This window comes from Rhipicephalus microplus, chromosome 1 (genome assembly GCF_043290135.1).
Source record: "Rhipicephalus microplus isolate Deutch F79 chromosome 1, USDA_Rmic, whole genome shotgun sequence".
Classification (NCBI taxonomy): Eukaryota; Metazoa; Arthropoda; class Arachnida; order Ixodida; family Ixodidae; genus Rhipicephalus; species Rhipicephalus microplus.
In genome coordinates this window covers 276,256,249-276,273,794 of record NC_134700.1, presented here as the reverse complement: position 1 = coordinate 276,273,794, position 17,546 = coordinate 276,256,249, and the positions used below count along the sequence as shown (strand labels likewise).

The 17,546-nt window shown below is 46.4% G+C and overlaps 1 protein-coding gene across 1 annotated transcript in view; it reads right to left on the bottom strand.

Annotated features, from left to right (window-relative positions):
* LOC119188219 (venom factor-like) overlaps window positions 1-17,546 on the bottom strand; it is a 121,951-nt gene that overhangs the window by 45,903 nt on the left and 58,502 nt on the right. Inside the window, exons 24-27 of the mRNA XM_037436152.2 lie at window positions 17,075-17,150; window positions 16,224-16,380; window positions 13,573-13,650; window positions 2,808-2,982 (exon numbers count right to left, since the gene is read on the bottom strand). Coding sequence (XP_037292049.2) covers window positions 2,808-2,982; window positions 13,573-13,650; window positions 16,224-16,380; window positions 17,075-17,150 — 486 coding nt within the window. The remainder of the gene's footprint in view (window positions 1-2,807; window positions 2,983-13,572; window positions 13,651-16,223; window positions 16,381-17,074; window positions 17,151-17,546) is intronic.

Below are 17,546 nucleotides of genomic sequence, written 5' to 3'. Positions count from 1 at the left end.
GAAAAGGGCACTAGACTCGGCGAGAGAGTTGCAAGACACCATGGTAAGGGCAAAAGAGTGCGGCGGTATGATGACGTCTTCAGCAACAAATAGTTTGTCCCCGGTTTCATGAGCATCATATAATGGAGCGTCGTCAAACACTTCAAATGCCACCTCAGCGCGCGAGCAATCGATGACGGCCTTATTAGCGGAGAGAAAATCCCAGCCCAAAATGAGGTCATGGGAGCAGGAATCCAACACTAGCAATTCAACGACATAAATGAGGCCATCAATCGCGATGCGAGCAGTACAAGCAGCGGCCGGTGTGACGTGATCTGCACTGGCTGTACGAAGTGATATACTAGCTAGTGGCGTCATAACTTTTTTCAGCAAGCGGCAGAGTCTAGCACTTATCACTGAAACTGCGGCACCAGTGTCGACGAGAGCGAGTGCAGCGACGCCGTCCACATGTACGTTCAGAACATTCGTTGGTGAAGTGAGAGGCCTTGGTCTTTTCGCAGGCGACGCAGTTCCTGCCTCTGGAACTGCGGCAATTAGTTTTCCCGCTCCGGCGATGAAGGACGACGACGCATCGGCGATGGCGAGCGGCGTCGAGGTGATGGCGAGCGGCGGTTAACAGGAGGGCGGTGGTCGGCGTACGATGACATCTGGTCGGGTGGCTGAGAGCCTGTGAACGAACGGCGCGGTGGCACATAAAGGGCAGGTTCGAAGGTCTGGTCGTAGCTCTGTCGGTAGACAGGAACGCGCCGACGGCAGTATCGCGCTATGTGGCCAGGTAGCCCACAGGCAAAGCATATTGGGCGATTGTCGAGTGTACGCCATTGTCCACTACTCTGGACGGACCTTGACTGAGCGAACCGAGGAGTGGGTCGGAGCGGTATGGCTGAGGGAAGCGACGTAAAAGTCTGAAGAGGTGGTCGAGCCGCTACTTCAGCATAGCTTAGAGGTGCATTTACCTCGGCACAGGCAACAGGGCTCGGCAAGGGTGAAGTGTCACGGGCAGATGGCAGAGCCGCGCAAACTTGCTCCTGGATGACCTGGCGAATGTTTGCTGGCAGAGGTGACGCTGGTTGGCCGGCTGTTGATAGCAGCGATAGCTGACGAGCGACCTCAGCACGAACAAACTTCTTAATCTGCGATAGCAGCGACTGAAGGTCAGATGTGGTGGTCAGGCTGGAGAGGGTGTCATCCGGGACGTCAGGGCGTCGAGTGAGAAGACGCTGTCGTCGCAGCTCGTCGAAACTCTGACACAGCTCAATGACCTCAGAGACAGTGACAGGGTTCTTGGAGAGCAGAATTCGAAAGGCGTCTTCTGAAATGCCTTTCATGATATGTCGCACCTTGTCAGTTTCGGCCATCGACCGGTCGACACGCCGGCAGAGGTCAAGGATGTCCTCTATGTAGCTGGTGAATGTCTCACCAGTTTGTTGGGACCGGCCTCGTAGGCGTTGTTCTGCGCGAAGTTTGCGCACACCAGGGCGTCCAAAAACATCTGCGATGCAGGTTTTGAAGGTAGTCCAGGTGGGGATATCCGCCTCATGGTTTCTGTACCACAGCTTGGCAACATCCGTTAAATAAAACATCACGGTGCCAAGCTTTGTGGGATCGTCCCATTTGTTAGTAGCGCTGGCTCGTTCATACGATTCCAGCCAATCCTCAACGTCTTTCTCGTCAGTACCGCTGAAGATGTTGGGTTCTTGCAAGAGCTGTGCACCGGGACAGCTCCTGCGTGGCGAAGCCGGTGGGGGTGTGAAGACAGCGTCGTCAGGCATGACGGACGGCAGCTTTCGGCTACGCAGTTCCAGGACTGGGGAAGACCGCAGCACTCTCCACCAAAATATAATGTAAATGCAAGGTAAGCAGCGGTAGCGGCGTCGGTACCGAAGCAGCAAGAGCAGGCCGAGTATACGGGCAGCGTCGCAGCAGCAATCAAGCAGTCCTAGCTCGTGCCTCGCGCCCACGTGTCGATGTCGCTGCAGTAGTGGGCATTTCTCTTCACTACAGTTGTAACGTTCTAGTTTTGCATTTCTTAAACTGTTATAAAAATGTTTCAATATATGCTGTTTGCATTGTATATCATGTTTTACATATAGACTTTCGCAATTATTACCGATGTCACTATGCATGTGTGATGCTGCTTATTTAGCTTTTGTAGTGAAGATTTCTTCATGTTCATTACTGCCGAAGGCCTGGTAAATAGATCAGAAGTACGTAATAAATAAATAAATAAATAAGCTCAGCTTTACATTTACCCTAGCGATGTCATACTGTTCAGTAATTGTACAGTAGACTTTATCGACCTAAGCGCACAGGATTTCGCCTAAGGGAGGCCGAAAGGTAGTCGCAATGCCCCCACCCCCCTCCCTATCATGTGAAAGTATGGGAATGACCTTGCACCAGTCTCTCGCCCCATACCCTGTAATGTCAACGTACGGAGGTGGCGTTGCACCCACACATGGATATCACATGTTCTTGACAGGGCATGCCAAACGATCGCGATGTCTAACATCACGATCGGTTGGCATGTGCTGTCAAGAACAGTTCACGCGCAAACATTATTTCTGCGCACATGCCAGACTTTCATGGGGGTGATGTTGCCACAGCCCCGAAAGTGGACCTTTCGGCAGCAACAATATTTCTCGACAGTATGGTTCAGAACAAGTATGACTCAGAACGGTCATGTTCGTTTTTCACGTGGGACTCTTGAGTATTTCGTCTCTGCACGATTTCGTCAATTGAGACTGGCTTGAGATTGGGGAAAATTTTGACGCAAGCTTTTCCGCGACGATTTTCGTGGCACTCATTACCTTGGCCTGGTTGCAGAATGCTGCGAAGCTTGAGCAGTGCGTCGTTCTTGACGCGACTGTCACCGAGAGAGAGGGCGTACGCTGCTAGAGAAGTTTCGTATGCAGGCTTGTCCTGTTCAAGGTCTCTTCCAATGAAAACAGTAGCTTTAGTCATGGACTCCTTCAGGTGAGGTATCTAAAAAAAAAACCGTCAATTTTATTGTGACTACTAGCCCTCCAACGTATTATTGGGCAACTCGTCTGATTATGACATTTGCACGATAACCCAGTACGCACGATAATACAGCGATGAAGTGGGTCAAGAAGATAAATGAGCGTAAAATATACCTGTGATACATATTACAGGTACACTTCATTGACACAGACATAAAACAGGTATAATGATATCTTGTCAGAGAGAAAGGGACGCATAATAAAAAAAAGGTGTTGAATGCAACAAATGTTCGATGCTGCCCTTCAGTGGGGGTAGCAGATGACGATGGAAAAAGAGAGGGACTAAACACACAGGCACAATCGCTGCAATCTACCAATAACGAGCCGCAAGTTCTGTGAATACATCATTATTATATTACGGAAAAACACATGGAGACGCTTAAGGTAGATTTTTGCCGCTGGCGTAGCCGTCGCCGCGATGATCTGTATAATGCTCAAGTGTACGATTCCCATGCGCCTTATTCCGGCAATAAGCAAAATAGCCTGCGAGTGTCAGTCAAGAAGTACGGCAACTGGATGGTGCTTCATACACCAATGCGACCATGCATAGCAATTTTTGTGATGCAGAGCTTAAAAGGTCCCTGAAACGGCATTTCACATTCCGTTTTTGATTAGACCACTACTAGAGCAAATCATTGGCACCAGAGTTCAATTGAAACACCCATTATTAACGTAGCTACGAGTACTAAAAAAAGTACCCTCCTCCTCCACTCCGCCTTTCAACCTCAACTGCACTTAACTCTTCCTTCGAGCTCTCGGGGCTAGGCTCCGCCTTCACGGCGCCTGCGTCATGATGTGGCGTGAGACCGCATATGCGTAAATCCCGCCGCCAATCCGATACCGGCAGTCTGTGCTGCACGTTCCGCAGCCAATCAGATCAGCTGGAAAAGCTGACGTCAGTGGAGCAGAGCGTGGCGCCTGGTGTATGGGCGGTTAAAAACGCGTTTGGCCGAGTCGCAGCGATCTGCAGTGATGATGATGAGTAGTTTTTAGTGGCGCAAGGGCCAATTGATGGCCAAAGAGGGCCATTTCAATTGACTACAGATATGAACAATGATATGGTGCGTGGCTGTAAAGGGGCCTTGAAATTCCTCGCCCTAACGCGGGTTAAAACATGAAAGTAATAAAATCATGACAGTGGCGTGACATATGTGTGGTGATAGCTGATGGCAAAATGTCATGATAATAAAACCATGATGAAGATATAGTCACCGCAGCCACGACCACTCTATAGAGGTCGTGCTACGGATGACCTCGAAATATCGGGTGAAAGCTTTGCACTTCTTTTAAAAATGTAAAAAGTGTTTGCAGTTTAAAAAGCGGATCCCTACCGATGAGCATCCCAGGGTGTAGAGGGAGCTGCTGTCGGTAGGGCAATAAAAAGTGCTTTTTTCTTAGAGCATCTAGCTCATTGCACTGGACGAGAATGTGGAGAACCGTAAGGGGCTCTCCACATCTCTCACAATATGGTGGATCACCGGTAGACAGAAGAAATGAATGTGTAGAATGTGTGTGTCCAGTCCTAAGCCTTGTTAGTATTACTTCCGTGTGTCGTGATTTTGATAGTGGCGGCCAATAACCTAGTTGCGGCTTAATAGCATGGAGTTTATTATCTGTTTGTTTATCCCACATGCTCTGCCAATACCCCCTGAGCTTTCGTTTTATAAAAGGTTTTAAGTCAAGTGCAGGGACTGGTGTTGGTGCATTGGCAGTAGTGACATTGGCGCAAGCAGCCAGATTGTCGGCCAAAACGTTCCCTTGTATTTCACGGTGCCCTGGAACCCAGCAGACAACGACATGCTGTTTTGATGCGTAGAGTGTGCACATAAGTGAGTAGAGTGACACCAGCACGGGGTTCTTGTGTTTTTTAGGAGTTTTCAGGGCTTTGACCACGCTTAGGGAATCTGTGTATATTACCGCCTTTTGTAATTTTATTTGTTTAATGTGTTTTACGACCGCCAGTATTGCGTAAGCTTCTCCTGTGAAAATGCTTGCATTAGGATGAAGAACGCCGGCCTCAGAAAAGGATTGGCCTATTGCTGCATATGAATATGACACAGAAGTGTTTGACTTTGACGCATCAGTAAAGAACTCAGGGCATGTGTATTTATGTTGTAGTTCTAAAAAGTATGTATGTATATGTGCAAGTGGTGCGTGCTTTGTGACATCAACAAAAGAAACATCACAGTCTATAAGCTGCCACTGCCACGGTGGCAGATATGTTGCAGGAGCCGTCAAACTGGGTTCAAGAAGAGGCACACCTGTTCCTTCGGCCAAGCTCCTTACACGCAGCGCGTAGGGCTGCCTAAACGAAGGTCGGTTCTCGAACAAGCCAGAACAAGACAAATCATTAATTGTGAAATGGGAAGGATGTTTCTTGTCTGCCTTCACCTTCAAAAAGTACAGAAAGGACAGGGAACATCTTTGTAGGTGGAGCGACCATTCATTCGAATCCACGTACAGGCTCTCCACAGGGCTGGCGCGGAAAGCACCCGTAGAGAGGCGAATGCCTAGATGGTGGACAGGGTCGAGAATTTTCAAAGCTGATGGTGTTGCCGACTGATAGACTATAGCACCGTAATCTAGGCGTCTGCGTACGAGGCTTTTATATAAGTTAATTAAACATTTCCTGTCACTTCCCCATGTAGTGTGTGACAACACTTTCAAAATGTTCATTGTTTTTAAGCACCTGTCCCTTAAATACTTGATGTGTGGGATGAAAGTTAGCTTAGTGTCTAATATGAGACCGAGAAACTTGTGCTCGGTCTTCACTGACAGAGGTTGACCATGCAGGTCAATGTCGGGGTCAGGATGGAGGCCCCTCTTTCGGCTGAACAAGACACAAGTGCTCTTTTGCGCGTTGAGTATAAAACCATTCTCATTTGCCCATTGAGATACCTTGTTCAACCCTAGTTGAACTTGACGTTGGCACATTGAGATGTTGCAAGATTTGTAACCAATCTGCACATCATCGACATATATGCAGTAAAAAATATTTCGTGGGAGAGACATGTGCAAGGAATTCATTTTAACTATGAAAAGTGTACAGCTCAATACACCTCCTTGTGGCACTCCTGTTTCTTGGACAAATACTCGAGATAAGACAGTGCCAACTTGGACACGGAATGTACGGTTGGACAGGTAGCTTTCGATAACTGTCAGCATTCTACCCCGCACACCTAAATGTGACAGGTCTCGCAATATGCCGAAGCGCCATGCAGTGTCATATGCCTTTTCCATATCGAGAAACACAGAAAGAAAAAATTGCTTATGAACAAAAGCGTCGCGAATTTGTGCCTCGATACGGACAAGGTGGTCAGTGGTGGACCGAGCCTCTCGAAACCCACACTGGTATGGGTCAAGTAGGCCACTAATTTCAAGGAAGTGCATCAGGCGCCTGTTAATCATTTTTTCAAAGACTTTGCAAATACAGCTGGTTAATGCTATTGGCCTGTAGCTGGAAACTGAGGCCGGGTCCTTGCCTTGTTTTAGAATTGGGATAATGATAGCTTCCTTCCAGGCTGAGGGTAGCTCGCCAGAAGACCATATCGCATTATAGAGAGAGAGGAGAGCTTTCTGGGTTTCAGTGGGCAGGTGTTTCAACATTTCATATGCCACACGGTCCGGGCCTGGGGCAGATTTATTGCAGCAGGCAAGTGAGGCCTGCAGTTCAGCAAAACAGAAAGGTTCGTTGTATGCCTCATGTGTTCTGGGCTTGCGCTCTAATCTCTGTTTTTCTATTGCGGTTTTGTATCGCCGGAACGCTTCACTATAGTGTGTTGAGCTGGAGACCTGTTCAAAGTGCGCTCCGAGAGTGTTTGCCTGGTCTTCCAAACTCTCCCCTTGTGTGTTCACTAGAGGAAGCGAATGTGCTTCTCGTCCTGCCACCTTACCAACCATGCTCCAGACTCTCGACTCATCTGTGTATGAGTTAATGCCCGATACGAATTTGTGCCAACTTTCTCTTCTCGCCTGTCGGCGCGTCCTCCATGCTTGCGACTTGACGTTCTTAAAGTTTACAAGATTCTTGGCTGTGGGCGAGTCTCTAAGCAACCTCCATGCCTTATTTTGTTTTTTCCGAGCATCACGGCACTCATTATTCCACCATGGGACTCGTCGGTTGCTTGATGGTCCACATGTTTGGGGAATACATTTTGCTGCTGCATCAACCAAGAAAGCTGTAAAGTAGCATACAGCATCCTCTATGCTCAATGCCGCCATGTCAGTCCAAGATAATAAAGTCATTTTTTGAAACTTTCCCCAATCAGCTTTGTCGGTGAGCCATTTTGGAACTTGTGCAGGACATGTATTTGTTATTGATGAGCTGATAACGATAGGAAAATGGTCACTACCATATGGATCATTAATAGCTTCCCATTTAAGTAGAGGCAGGAGTGATGGGGATATTATGCTGAGGTCTATTGCTGAGTACGTATTGTTAGCAATGTTGTAGTATGTTGGCGTTTTCCGATTCAGAAGGCATGCACCGCAAGAAAAAAGAAGCTGTTCAATCAGGCGACCTCGAGCATCGCAGCGAGAGTCACCCCACAGATTGCTATGTGCATTGAAATCTCCCAGAAGAATATAAGGTTCTGGAAGTTCGTCTATGAGGGACTCGAATTCATGCTTTTCGAGACGGTGTTGTGGAGGTATGTATAGAGAGCAGATGGTGACGAGCTTATTCATTAGAACTGCTCGAACAGCCACCGCCTCAAGAGATGTTTGTAATGTTAGGTGTGTGCATGCAATCCCTTGATTGACTATAATGGCAACACCACCGGATGGCACAATGGCATCATTCCGGTCTTTCCGAAAGATAATGTAGTGACGTAAAAAGTTGGTGTGTTTCGGTTTCAGGTGTGTCTCTTGTAAGCACAGCACTTTAGGTGTATGTTTGTGTAAAAGTTCCTGGATATCGTCGAGGTTTCTCAACAGTCCTCTGACGTTCCACTGTAGTATTTGTGTCATTTTAATTTAGTGTGGTGCTGTGCATACAGAGGTGTTGCGTTAGTTTACAGGGCCTTTTGAGGGCCCTGTGATTCAAGGTTTTTCTTTTTTGGCGCGCTCCAAGGAGTTGCGCCTATCCTTCGGCGTCTGAGGCGCCGGAGGAGTGGGATTTGTATCCATCACCTCGTGTGAGGTGGTGGATGGTGCCTGCTGGGCAGGCACATTCACTGAACTTTCGGACCTGACTGCGCCTGCAGTGGTCCGAGGTTCAGCAGACACTAGAGTCTGCCGGCCCTGTTTGTCAGGTGGCGGAGCAGTACAGGCTGCTCCAGCCGGGGGCGCTGGTGGCACGACCGCGGCCACACACTGTGTGGCATTCGCGGGTGCCGAGGCATGTGGCGCGGCGCCCCGGCGCATCACATTTGCAAAGGAGGGATAAAATGGGTTGTGTATTGCGAAGCGTTGGCGCGCTTCTTGGAATGTGAGATTAAATTTAACTTTAAGTTCTACTATTTGTTTCTCTTTTTTCCATGCGGGGCATGATCGTGAGTAGGCAGCGTGATCTCCTTCACAGTTCGAACAATGAGTTGTTTCTGAGGTGCAGTTGTCTGATATGTGTTGAATGGATGCGCACTTTGCGCAAGTGGCACGCCCTCTGCAACTCTGCGATCCATGACCGAAACGTTGGCACTTGAAACATCGACGAGGGTTGGGAATGTATGGTCTTACACGAAGCTTACAATAGCCGGTTTCGATTGATTCTGGTAGGTCACTTGTTCCGAAGGTAATTATTACGTGTTTTGTAGGGGTCAGTTTGTTGTTGCGTCTTATTGTTATTCGTTGGACTTTTACCACGTTCTGGTCCTGCCAACCTTCGAGCAGCTCACTTTCAGAAAGCTCAGTAAGATCATCATCAGAAATTACGCCACGGACAGTGTTTATGGACCTGTGTGGGCCCACCGAAACAGGGGTTTCCCCAAAGGCCACAAGCTTAGACAGCTTTTCATACTGAGCTTTGTCACGAACGTCCAGAAGAAGATCGCCACTTCCCATCTTTGTTACTTTGTAACCTGGGCCTATTGCTTCTGTGAGAGTTTTGGAGACGAGGAAAGGTGAAATAGCTCGGACTGTCTTCTTTTCGTTTTGACTGTGAATTACATGGTACTTTGGGAATGTGGGCTTTGGTGTGTTAGGCAAGAAAGTATCTTTGGTGCGCCACCTTTTTAGGGAGCGATCAGGAAAGGGGGGAAAAGATTTTGCCATAAAATACAATAAAATTCGGCGGCGATGGTGGCCACCCACCACCGAGCCCAACAAGGGGACGCTACAAGGTTGACTAGTGAACACTTGGAGACGCCAGCCATGCATCGCCGCTATAACCGAATATAACTACCCAAGGTTGGGTAACTACACAGGGTTAACCCTCGCCGCCAGGAAATTCTGAAGTAAACGAAAAAGAGGAGAGGACAGGACAGATAAAAAGTAGAGATGAAGACGAAGATGTAGGAAGAGAGAGATAGGAAAAGGCGACTGCCGATTTCCCCTGGGTGGGTCAGCCCAGGGGTGCCATCTACGTGAAGCCGGGGCCAAAGAGCGATCTGCAGTGATCCGGAGCGATTCGCTGCTTGAAAGTGTTATAATAAATTACAATGTTTGTGCAGTGGGCTCAAATCAGTCTCTAAATCATCCTTGAGAGTTGTTCTACTGACCCAATGTATTTGTAAATTATTGTCAGAACCGTTTCAGGGTCCCTTTAAGGAAGGGCAAATGATCGCTGTGTCGCCTTCTCGACCAGCTGCCTTGCATGTACATCCACGGCACGCAGAATTTCAGGTGGAGCCACAAGCCTGCAGAGGCCCGTTTCAAACGCTGACTCAAATTCTTTATTTATATGGTCCCTTTTCTGTTCACTTATTCTAATGCTCCTGCTGAGAAGTGCTTCGTTACAACTTACTAGCCGTGGAACATGAGGCAAATTGACTTTATTGAACGAGTCCTGCAGCTTCGAATAGGGAGGTAGGTGCTACAAAGTCAGTCTCGTATATTGCTGCCCTTTCCGTGAGACAAATGCCAAGCTTCGTACTTTGGTGGGGCCTTCCTTTAGTCAGACTGTACAGAGCTAGCCTTCAGGGCGAGCCCTCAGCTTTATATCCCGTTATTCAGGCATCCTTCAATGGTGCGGTTTACGGCTTGTGGTGTTGTTTGGGGCAGATTGGCTGCCCGTGGTGTGCGACCTGTTCAGTGGCGTACCAGCTCTTTTGCGAGAAGGGGGTGCAGACCTACCTCACTCATCAGCTGAGATATATATATATATATATATATATATATATATAAGGGAAAGAACTGTATACCTAAGGGCTCGTTTTTTCCGTGTTTTAACACAATAATAATGAGATCTAACAGACAGTAATGCCAAGGAATGTACAGGGAAAGTTATTAGAACCAATGGAATGTAAATAAGAAGAAAAAAAAGTGGATGAAAAAATAACCAACCGTGAGCAGGAATCAAACCTACGACCTTCGAATAACGCGTTTGATGCTCTAACCAATGAGCTACCACAGCGGCCTTCCCTCCATCCACTTTTTTGGGTTTATATGTGAATTTAGAAGTAGGAGTGACAGTCAGCGCCATCTATAAGCCAAACGACGAGTGTGAAAACACTCTTATGCGCATGTTTAACGTCACGTAGCACGTGAACTTGTTATGAGCGGGCAGCTGATTAATTGTCCCTCTAATACAATCTAAACACACCAAGTCTGCCAGTACGAGACCCTCGTTCAATGAAATAAGGTAAAGAAGTGTATACATAAGGGCTCGTTTTTTCCGTGTTTTAACACAATATTAATGAGATCTAACAGACAGTAATGCCAAAGAATGTACAGAGGAAGTTATTAGTAGCAATGAAATGTAAATAAGAAGAAAGTAAAGTGGATGAAAAAATAACCAGCCGTGAGCAGAAATCGAACCTACGACCTTCGAATAACGCGTTCGATGCTCTAACCACTGAGCTACCACAGCGGCCTTCCCTCCATCCACTTTTTTGGGTTTATATGTGAATTTAGAAGTAGGAGTGACAGTCAGCGCCATCTATAAGCCAAACGACGAGTGTGAAAACACTCTTATGCGCATGTTTGGCGTCACGTAGCACGTGAACTTGTTATGAGCGGGCAGCTGATTAATTGTCCCTCTTATACAACCTAAACACACCAAGTCTGCCAGTACGAGACCCTCGTTCCATGAAATAAGGGAAAGAAGTGTATACCTAAGGGCTCGTTTTTTCCGTTTTCTAACAGAATATTAATGAGATCTAACAGACAATAATGCCAAGGAATGTACAGGGGAAGTTATTAGAACCAATGGAATGTAAATAAGAAGAAAGATCTCACATCTCACATGTTAGATCTCTCTCTCTCTCTCTCTCTCTCTCTCACACACACACACACACACACACACACACACACACACACACACACACACACACACACACGCACACGCACACGCACACACACACACACACACACACACACACACACATATATATATATATACGTGCAGACTGAGAGAACTTCATTGAGGCACTAGCACTTTGATAAGACATCATACACAGAGGTGACACGATGCCCTCCATTAAATACCACAATGTTCAATCACACAATTTAAAAGGCCAAGGCCGAGACCGAGGAATGGTGCCTTATCCCAATTTCTGCGTCCAATATGCGACGCCCATCTGGCTATCTCGCCCCTCTCTCTTTCTCTGATTATGCTTTGGCGGTTAACATCTACAGATACCACAATAGTTTATTTTTGAAATTTATCATGAATGTTAGTCATCGGGGTGGAGATGTACCAAGCGTCAACGAGGACACATATATAAACGTTAAACGGGGCTGTAGCTTCCAAACACAGAACATACATTCAGCGAACCCTCATTTATCAATGTACAGTAAATATTCAATAAAATTTGTAAAGGTGCGTTTTACTTTCGTGTTTTACTGCTGATATAGCTCCAACTTCCAAGTTACCATAAGTAAGGCTGATCAGGTTTATCAGATACTAAAGCGGAAACAATTTTTGGCATTTCAGAGCGTGAGAATTTCAGCATCAAAAACGATTCGTCTCAGTCATCGGCTCGCAACAGCTTCGACAGAGCAGTGGTGACGTTATGGCCTTTTCGAAGAAAATTGTATTCCAGTCTATAAAAAGTTTGCTTGTTTTACTCCGTAACTGCATCAACAAGTCACAGCGGAATGAAAGCATGAAGAAGTGGCCTAATAATATGGGGCCCCTGTGCAGCGCTTGCCTCCTCTGCAATACTATAGCGCAAGACGCGAAAACGTCGCTTACGCGACTCGCACCGCAAAGAACCTACAAGAAAAATCATCATAGCGTAAATGTTGGCAAAAAACTTCACCTTACTTGTTGGTTCCCTAGCATGCAGCCAAAAGCGACCGCTGTTAAATGTGTGTGTGTGGGGGGGGGGGGCTCGCGTTCCTTTTGCCCCCCTTCCCTGCTGGTACGCCTATGAACCTGTTTTTTAGTTAATTGTATGCACACCTCGGCAGATGTAGCGTAAGAGCAATAACGGAAGATATTACCGCCTTAATAGTTTACTAAACACATTCTTGATTGATGATTGATTGATATGTGGGGTTTAACGTCCCAAAACCACTATATGATCATGAGAGACGCTGTAGTGGAGGGCTCCGGAAATTTAGACCACCTGGGGTTCTTTAACGTGCACCCAAATCTGAGCCCACGGGCCTACAACATTTCCGCCTCCATCGGAAATGCAGCCGCCGCAGCCGGGATTTGAGCCCACGCCCTGCGGGTCAGCAGCCGAGTACCTTAGCCACTAGACCACCGCGGCGGGGCAACTACTAAACACATTCTAGGCACTGCATACCCTCAATAGCCCACTCAGTTTTTTTCCTCCGCCCATGCGCCCTACCTTGAAGTCAATCTGAGGCGTGCGCAAAGGCTGGACCAGCCGAGATGGCTGACATCTGTGCCATATTGCTGCGCACCCAACCTGGCAAGTTATGAAATAACAATACTAATATATTTGTTTGAGCTACAAATGTATACAGCAGGATGCGTTCGCCCATGACACCGCACAATCTACGGCGAGCATTGGGGCAACGAGTGATCCCTGTCACCGAGTGAAGTCTGGTTTATTTGCCTGTGCTTAAAGCCTGCACATTTTTTAGTCTGGTTAGTACAAAAAAATCCAAATGGCCGCTAAAGCTACTAACCTTAAATCCTTCCTTTAAACATCTAATACGCACCACCTTTCGTATGAGGAGGCAACTTTTCTTGGAGATAAGTAATGGGAGAATCTCATAACTGTTCTGACAAAGCATATGTTTTTGTGAGATCACTGAGCGACTCAAAACTCTTAACATGATGGAATGTTGTGGACAGAGCTCTTATCCTGCCCACAACGCTTTTCCTGTTTTGCGCTTTCTGCAGCTGATCGATTTCACAGTGATGAACTAGCTAGGCAAATACTCAACGCTTATGAACAACAAAAGTTCTTTTGTCAATTTCCCAGCTTTGGCTATAAAAATAAAACGTAGTAGGTTTTAAGTTCAATTTCAAGCTCACCTCGACACCATCTTTGGTGCATTCTTGAAGGGTAAGCAGAGAGTACGCCGTCAGTGGAAGTGGACCCGTGACGCCGCCCTGGGATATAGAAGAGACAAGGTGAGATCTTCACGTAGTACAGCAATGTCAAAGAATCTTCTCTGCATCAGTCAGTAACGACCATTTGCCCTGGGACAGCTCATTGCTCTCCCATAGTAGAGTACATTGTACTCTCAATTGTCGTACATTTATTCTAAACACAAAAATAAATGTCTTTTTGTCGGGACGGCTTTTTGCTCTCCCATAGTAGAGTACCAAGTACTCTAAATTGTCAACCACTTTTTCTAAACACAAACTGATCAGCTTTCATGGATATAAAAAATTGGCCTTTTAGGAAGAGCAGTAGATTCTCCCATAGCAGAACACTAAGCACTCTGAATCGTCAGTCATTTTAAGAGGCGAAGCTCCTTTTAGTCTAACCTTGTTCTGCGTGCGGCGTAACCGAGAGAAGAAGAAACGAGAAAAAAAAAAAAGAGGAAGGCGGTATCTCTGGATTAGTATTACAGACGGCGCTGTCTCATAGAAGTACGTACAAACTGCATTTGAGTGAGAATATTCTAGATGGCGCTGAACCCCTACTCTCCAATTGGCTGTTGTGCGGGTTGTGCCTGCATGCGCGAGGAAGGAGTGCTTCCCTCACACTTACTCGCACACTCTCCTGGATATATAGTCGCCGTACGTGAGCAGATCAGAGAATTTCAAGCTAACCAGTTGCGCCACCAGCGAACTATGACACCAGCGTAGCTCTCGCCGACTGGTTCACCCCCCGCGACCTCCTGAAGACGTGAAGTTCTCGTCGTGTGGGGCCCCATTTTCGGACTTCTTCGACATGCGTCCAACTTTCCTATCTACTTTTTTGGTCGCTTGCCTGTCCCACTTCTTTTTCTATATATATCCGTCCTATATTCTTTTTATTCCCCCTCCTCCCATTCCCTACAAGGCTCTGAGTCGTGCTCCCGCAAGGGCTGCAGAAAATAGTGTCTTCTTCCTCTTCCAAGCAACCACGCATTCTCGCCATACATGGCGGATCATTGGAGGGGAATGAACGAAGCAGAGCGGCGAGCGCGTTCAAGAAGTTTGCCCTGGGCTTCCTTGGCTCGCGTCTCGTCGGTGTTACCTGCGCACCGTCTGCATTCTCAAATGCGATCGCGCGCATAGACGCATACACGGACGGAAGGACACATACAGGGATAGACGGACGGACAAACAGGCAGGCAGACGAACGAACGGATGGACAGACACATGGACGGACGGCTGGACGCACAGAGAGACGGATGAACGGACGGGCACACGGACGAACGCAAAGATGGACGCACATGTGGACGCACGGACCTATACACGAACGGGTGGACGGACAGAAGCACGAATGAACGCACGGACGTTTCGCCCCTCTCATAATCATTCGCTCCGTGGATATGCTCTGATATTTTCTAGACTTTTCATTTAAAAGGAACGGATGGACAGGCATATGTACGAACAGATGGACGCACAGACAGACGAACGAACGCACAGATGGATGCACGGGCGGACGCACGGACCAGTACACGGACGGACGTACGGATGGACAGAACGACGAATGGACGTACGGACGTTTCGTCCCGCTTATCATTCACTCCGTGGATATGCTCTGATTTTTTTATATACTTTTCATTTGAAGGGCTTACTTTATTTCTTTGTCTTGTTTGTTTCTCTAAAAGTTACATGTACAATAAAACTGAAGATTTTATGAAGGATCCTGAAGATTTTCTTAAGTATGGAATGTCGGTCATTGCCCAGATGATGTTGCTAATGTTATATGAGATGCTATACGATATGATAGATTCGGCAATTTTAGTGCTTATAAGCACTAAAATAACGTGTATACACGTTATTGTGAATGTTCTTGTGAGTGTTTTGGTGCAAGCCAGACTCAAACAAGAGAGGCAGAGACGAACGCCTACTAACAATTGATTTAATTCTAAGAAAAAAGGAAATAGATATAAGCAAGCATTTTGACAGTTCTAATCTCGCGGTATTCTTAAAAGCGATCGAAGTTATACGAGATGGCATATCTATAAAAATAGAAATATGCTGACTACACGTGGTGTAAAGCAAAGTAACACAAAACCGAAACAAATATTGCGGAGATTACAACAACCAAATCTTCAAACACATAAGACAGTGCCACCAATTAAAAAGAACAACTATTCTGCTTTTTAATCATGCGCGGTAGGAATTACACATAATGCGAGGAGTTATTTCAAACCAGTGCTTCTAAAAACGACATTCCGCATTCATATAAAAAATTTACATTACACCAAGTGTCGTTGACCATATTACTATTTTTGTTAAGGATATGCCGTCACGTGCAGTGTTTATCGCTTTTAAGAACACCATGCGATGAGCGCTGTCGAAACACTTGCCTATATGTATTCCCATTTTTCTTCGAAAAAGATCAGTTGTTAGTAGGCCTTCGTCCGTGTCTCTTCTTGTATCCGTCTAGCTTGTGCCTTATTCCTTCTGTAGAAAATGAACCAACTATAGCCCGAAAAAAAAAAAAAAACGTTATATTTGCGAATGTTGTCTCCAATGGATAAGCGTGGCAAGGTTGCGCAATAGGAGGACGTACATACCAGGAGATCACCGTGGTGTAGCCGATAAATGTCGTGGAAGCTGCCGTCTTGCTGCTGTTGGGTTAGGATGTAGCTGAGGCCTTTGGTGAGCACGTTTCCGTCAATGTGAACAGACTTGCTCGCTTCGCACAAGCTTCGCACCACGAAGGCTGTGAGCCTGCGATGCCGATGTGTGAAGTTTATTGTGGGTCATGTCATTTTGCGAAAGCGGAGAGGAGTAAAACAAACACTGTCCACGTTCACGCTTCGAATTATTATATGTTTTTTAAGACACTTTGGTACCGCTGCATGGCGCTGGCTTTCTCTTTCAGAGCAAAATAAAAAAAATGAAAGTTAGGTACATCAGAATAAATACACTAGGTCGCGTTCCAAGTGATCTCGCTCGAAAAAAGTGAGGCTTTTTCGCAGCTAAAGTCATGGTGATACTAATGGCAAACATCCAATCAATCAATCAAATATAAATAAACCAATCAATCACCGTGATATTCCTCAGTAGTGATTAGTGACTTCTTAGCAATCAATCAATCAAAAATAAATAAACCAATCAATCACCGTGATATTCCTCAGTAGTGATTAGTGACTTTTTAGCGAACCTTTAGACTGCCAATTTAAAGCAAAAGTCTCAACATTATCTTTGATTATTGCCTTTACAAAACGAAGATATTCAGCCTAGACTTTATAAGCAGTTGTTCACGTCAACCTGTTGCTTTGTAGCTCACTTCTTTAAACCCATGCGTTAAATTTTAGCCTAAGCTCGGCTTGCGATGTACTCGCAATAGCTGCTATTGGACCTACCTATGAGGCCCCAAGCACATGGTTACAGCGACATGCAGTAATGAAAGTGTACTCACCACAAACTGGATGCGTGATTCGTCCACACTGCGAATGATCCGTCCGGTTTTCGGAAAGTGAGAATACGCTGATACCCTAGTGAGAAAGAGCGATTACATACTTTCAGTCGGGGTATAGGTGCGGTTAAGATGCTATAGTGTGTGCAGTGGTCTCGGCCACCGGGAACTTTAGTGTGATAAGGCTTAGTTTTCAGAGTTTACTTTGCCCATGCCACTCACACCGTCAGCGCACAATTTAAAACGTTGTTTAGTACACGGGACATAAAAATGTGCGCTACCCTCTTGTGAGCTGCCGTGACGCCACGATACTGTATACCACACATAACGTGGCCAGGCCCCGTGCACCGAGCGCCTTTTCTAAATAAACGTAACACAAAATATTTCTCTAAAATGTTTACGTCTGTGAGACTGGGGTAACAAAGTAATCGTTAGAACAAGCCTTGATTGATTGATATCTGGGGTTTAACGTCCC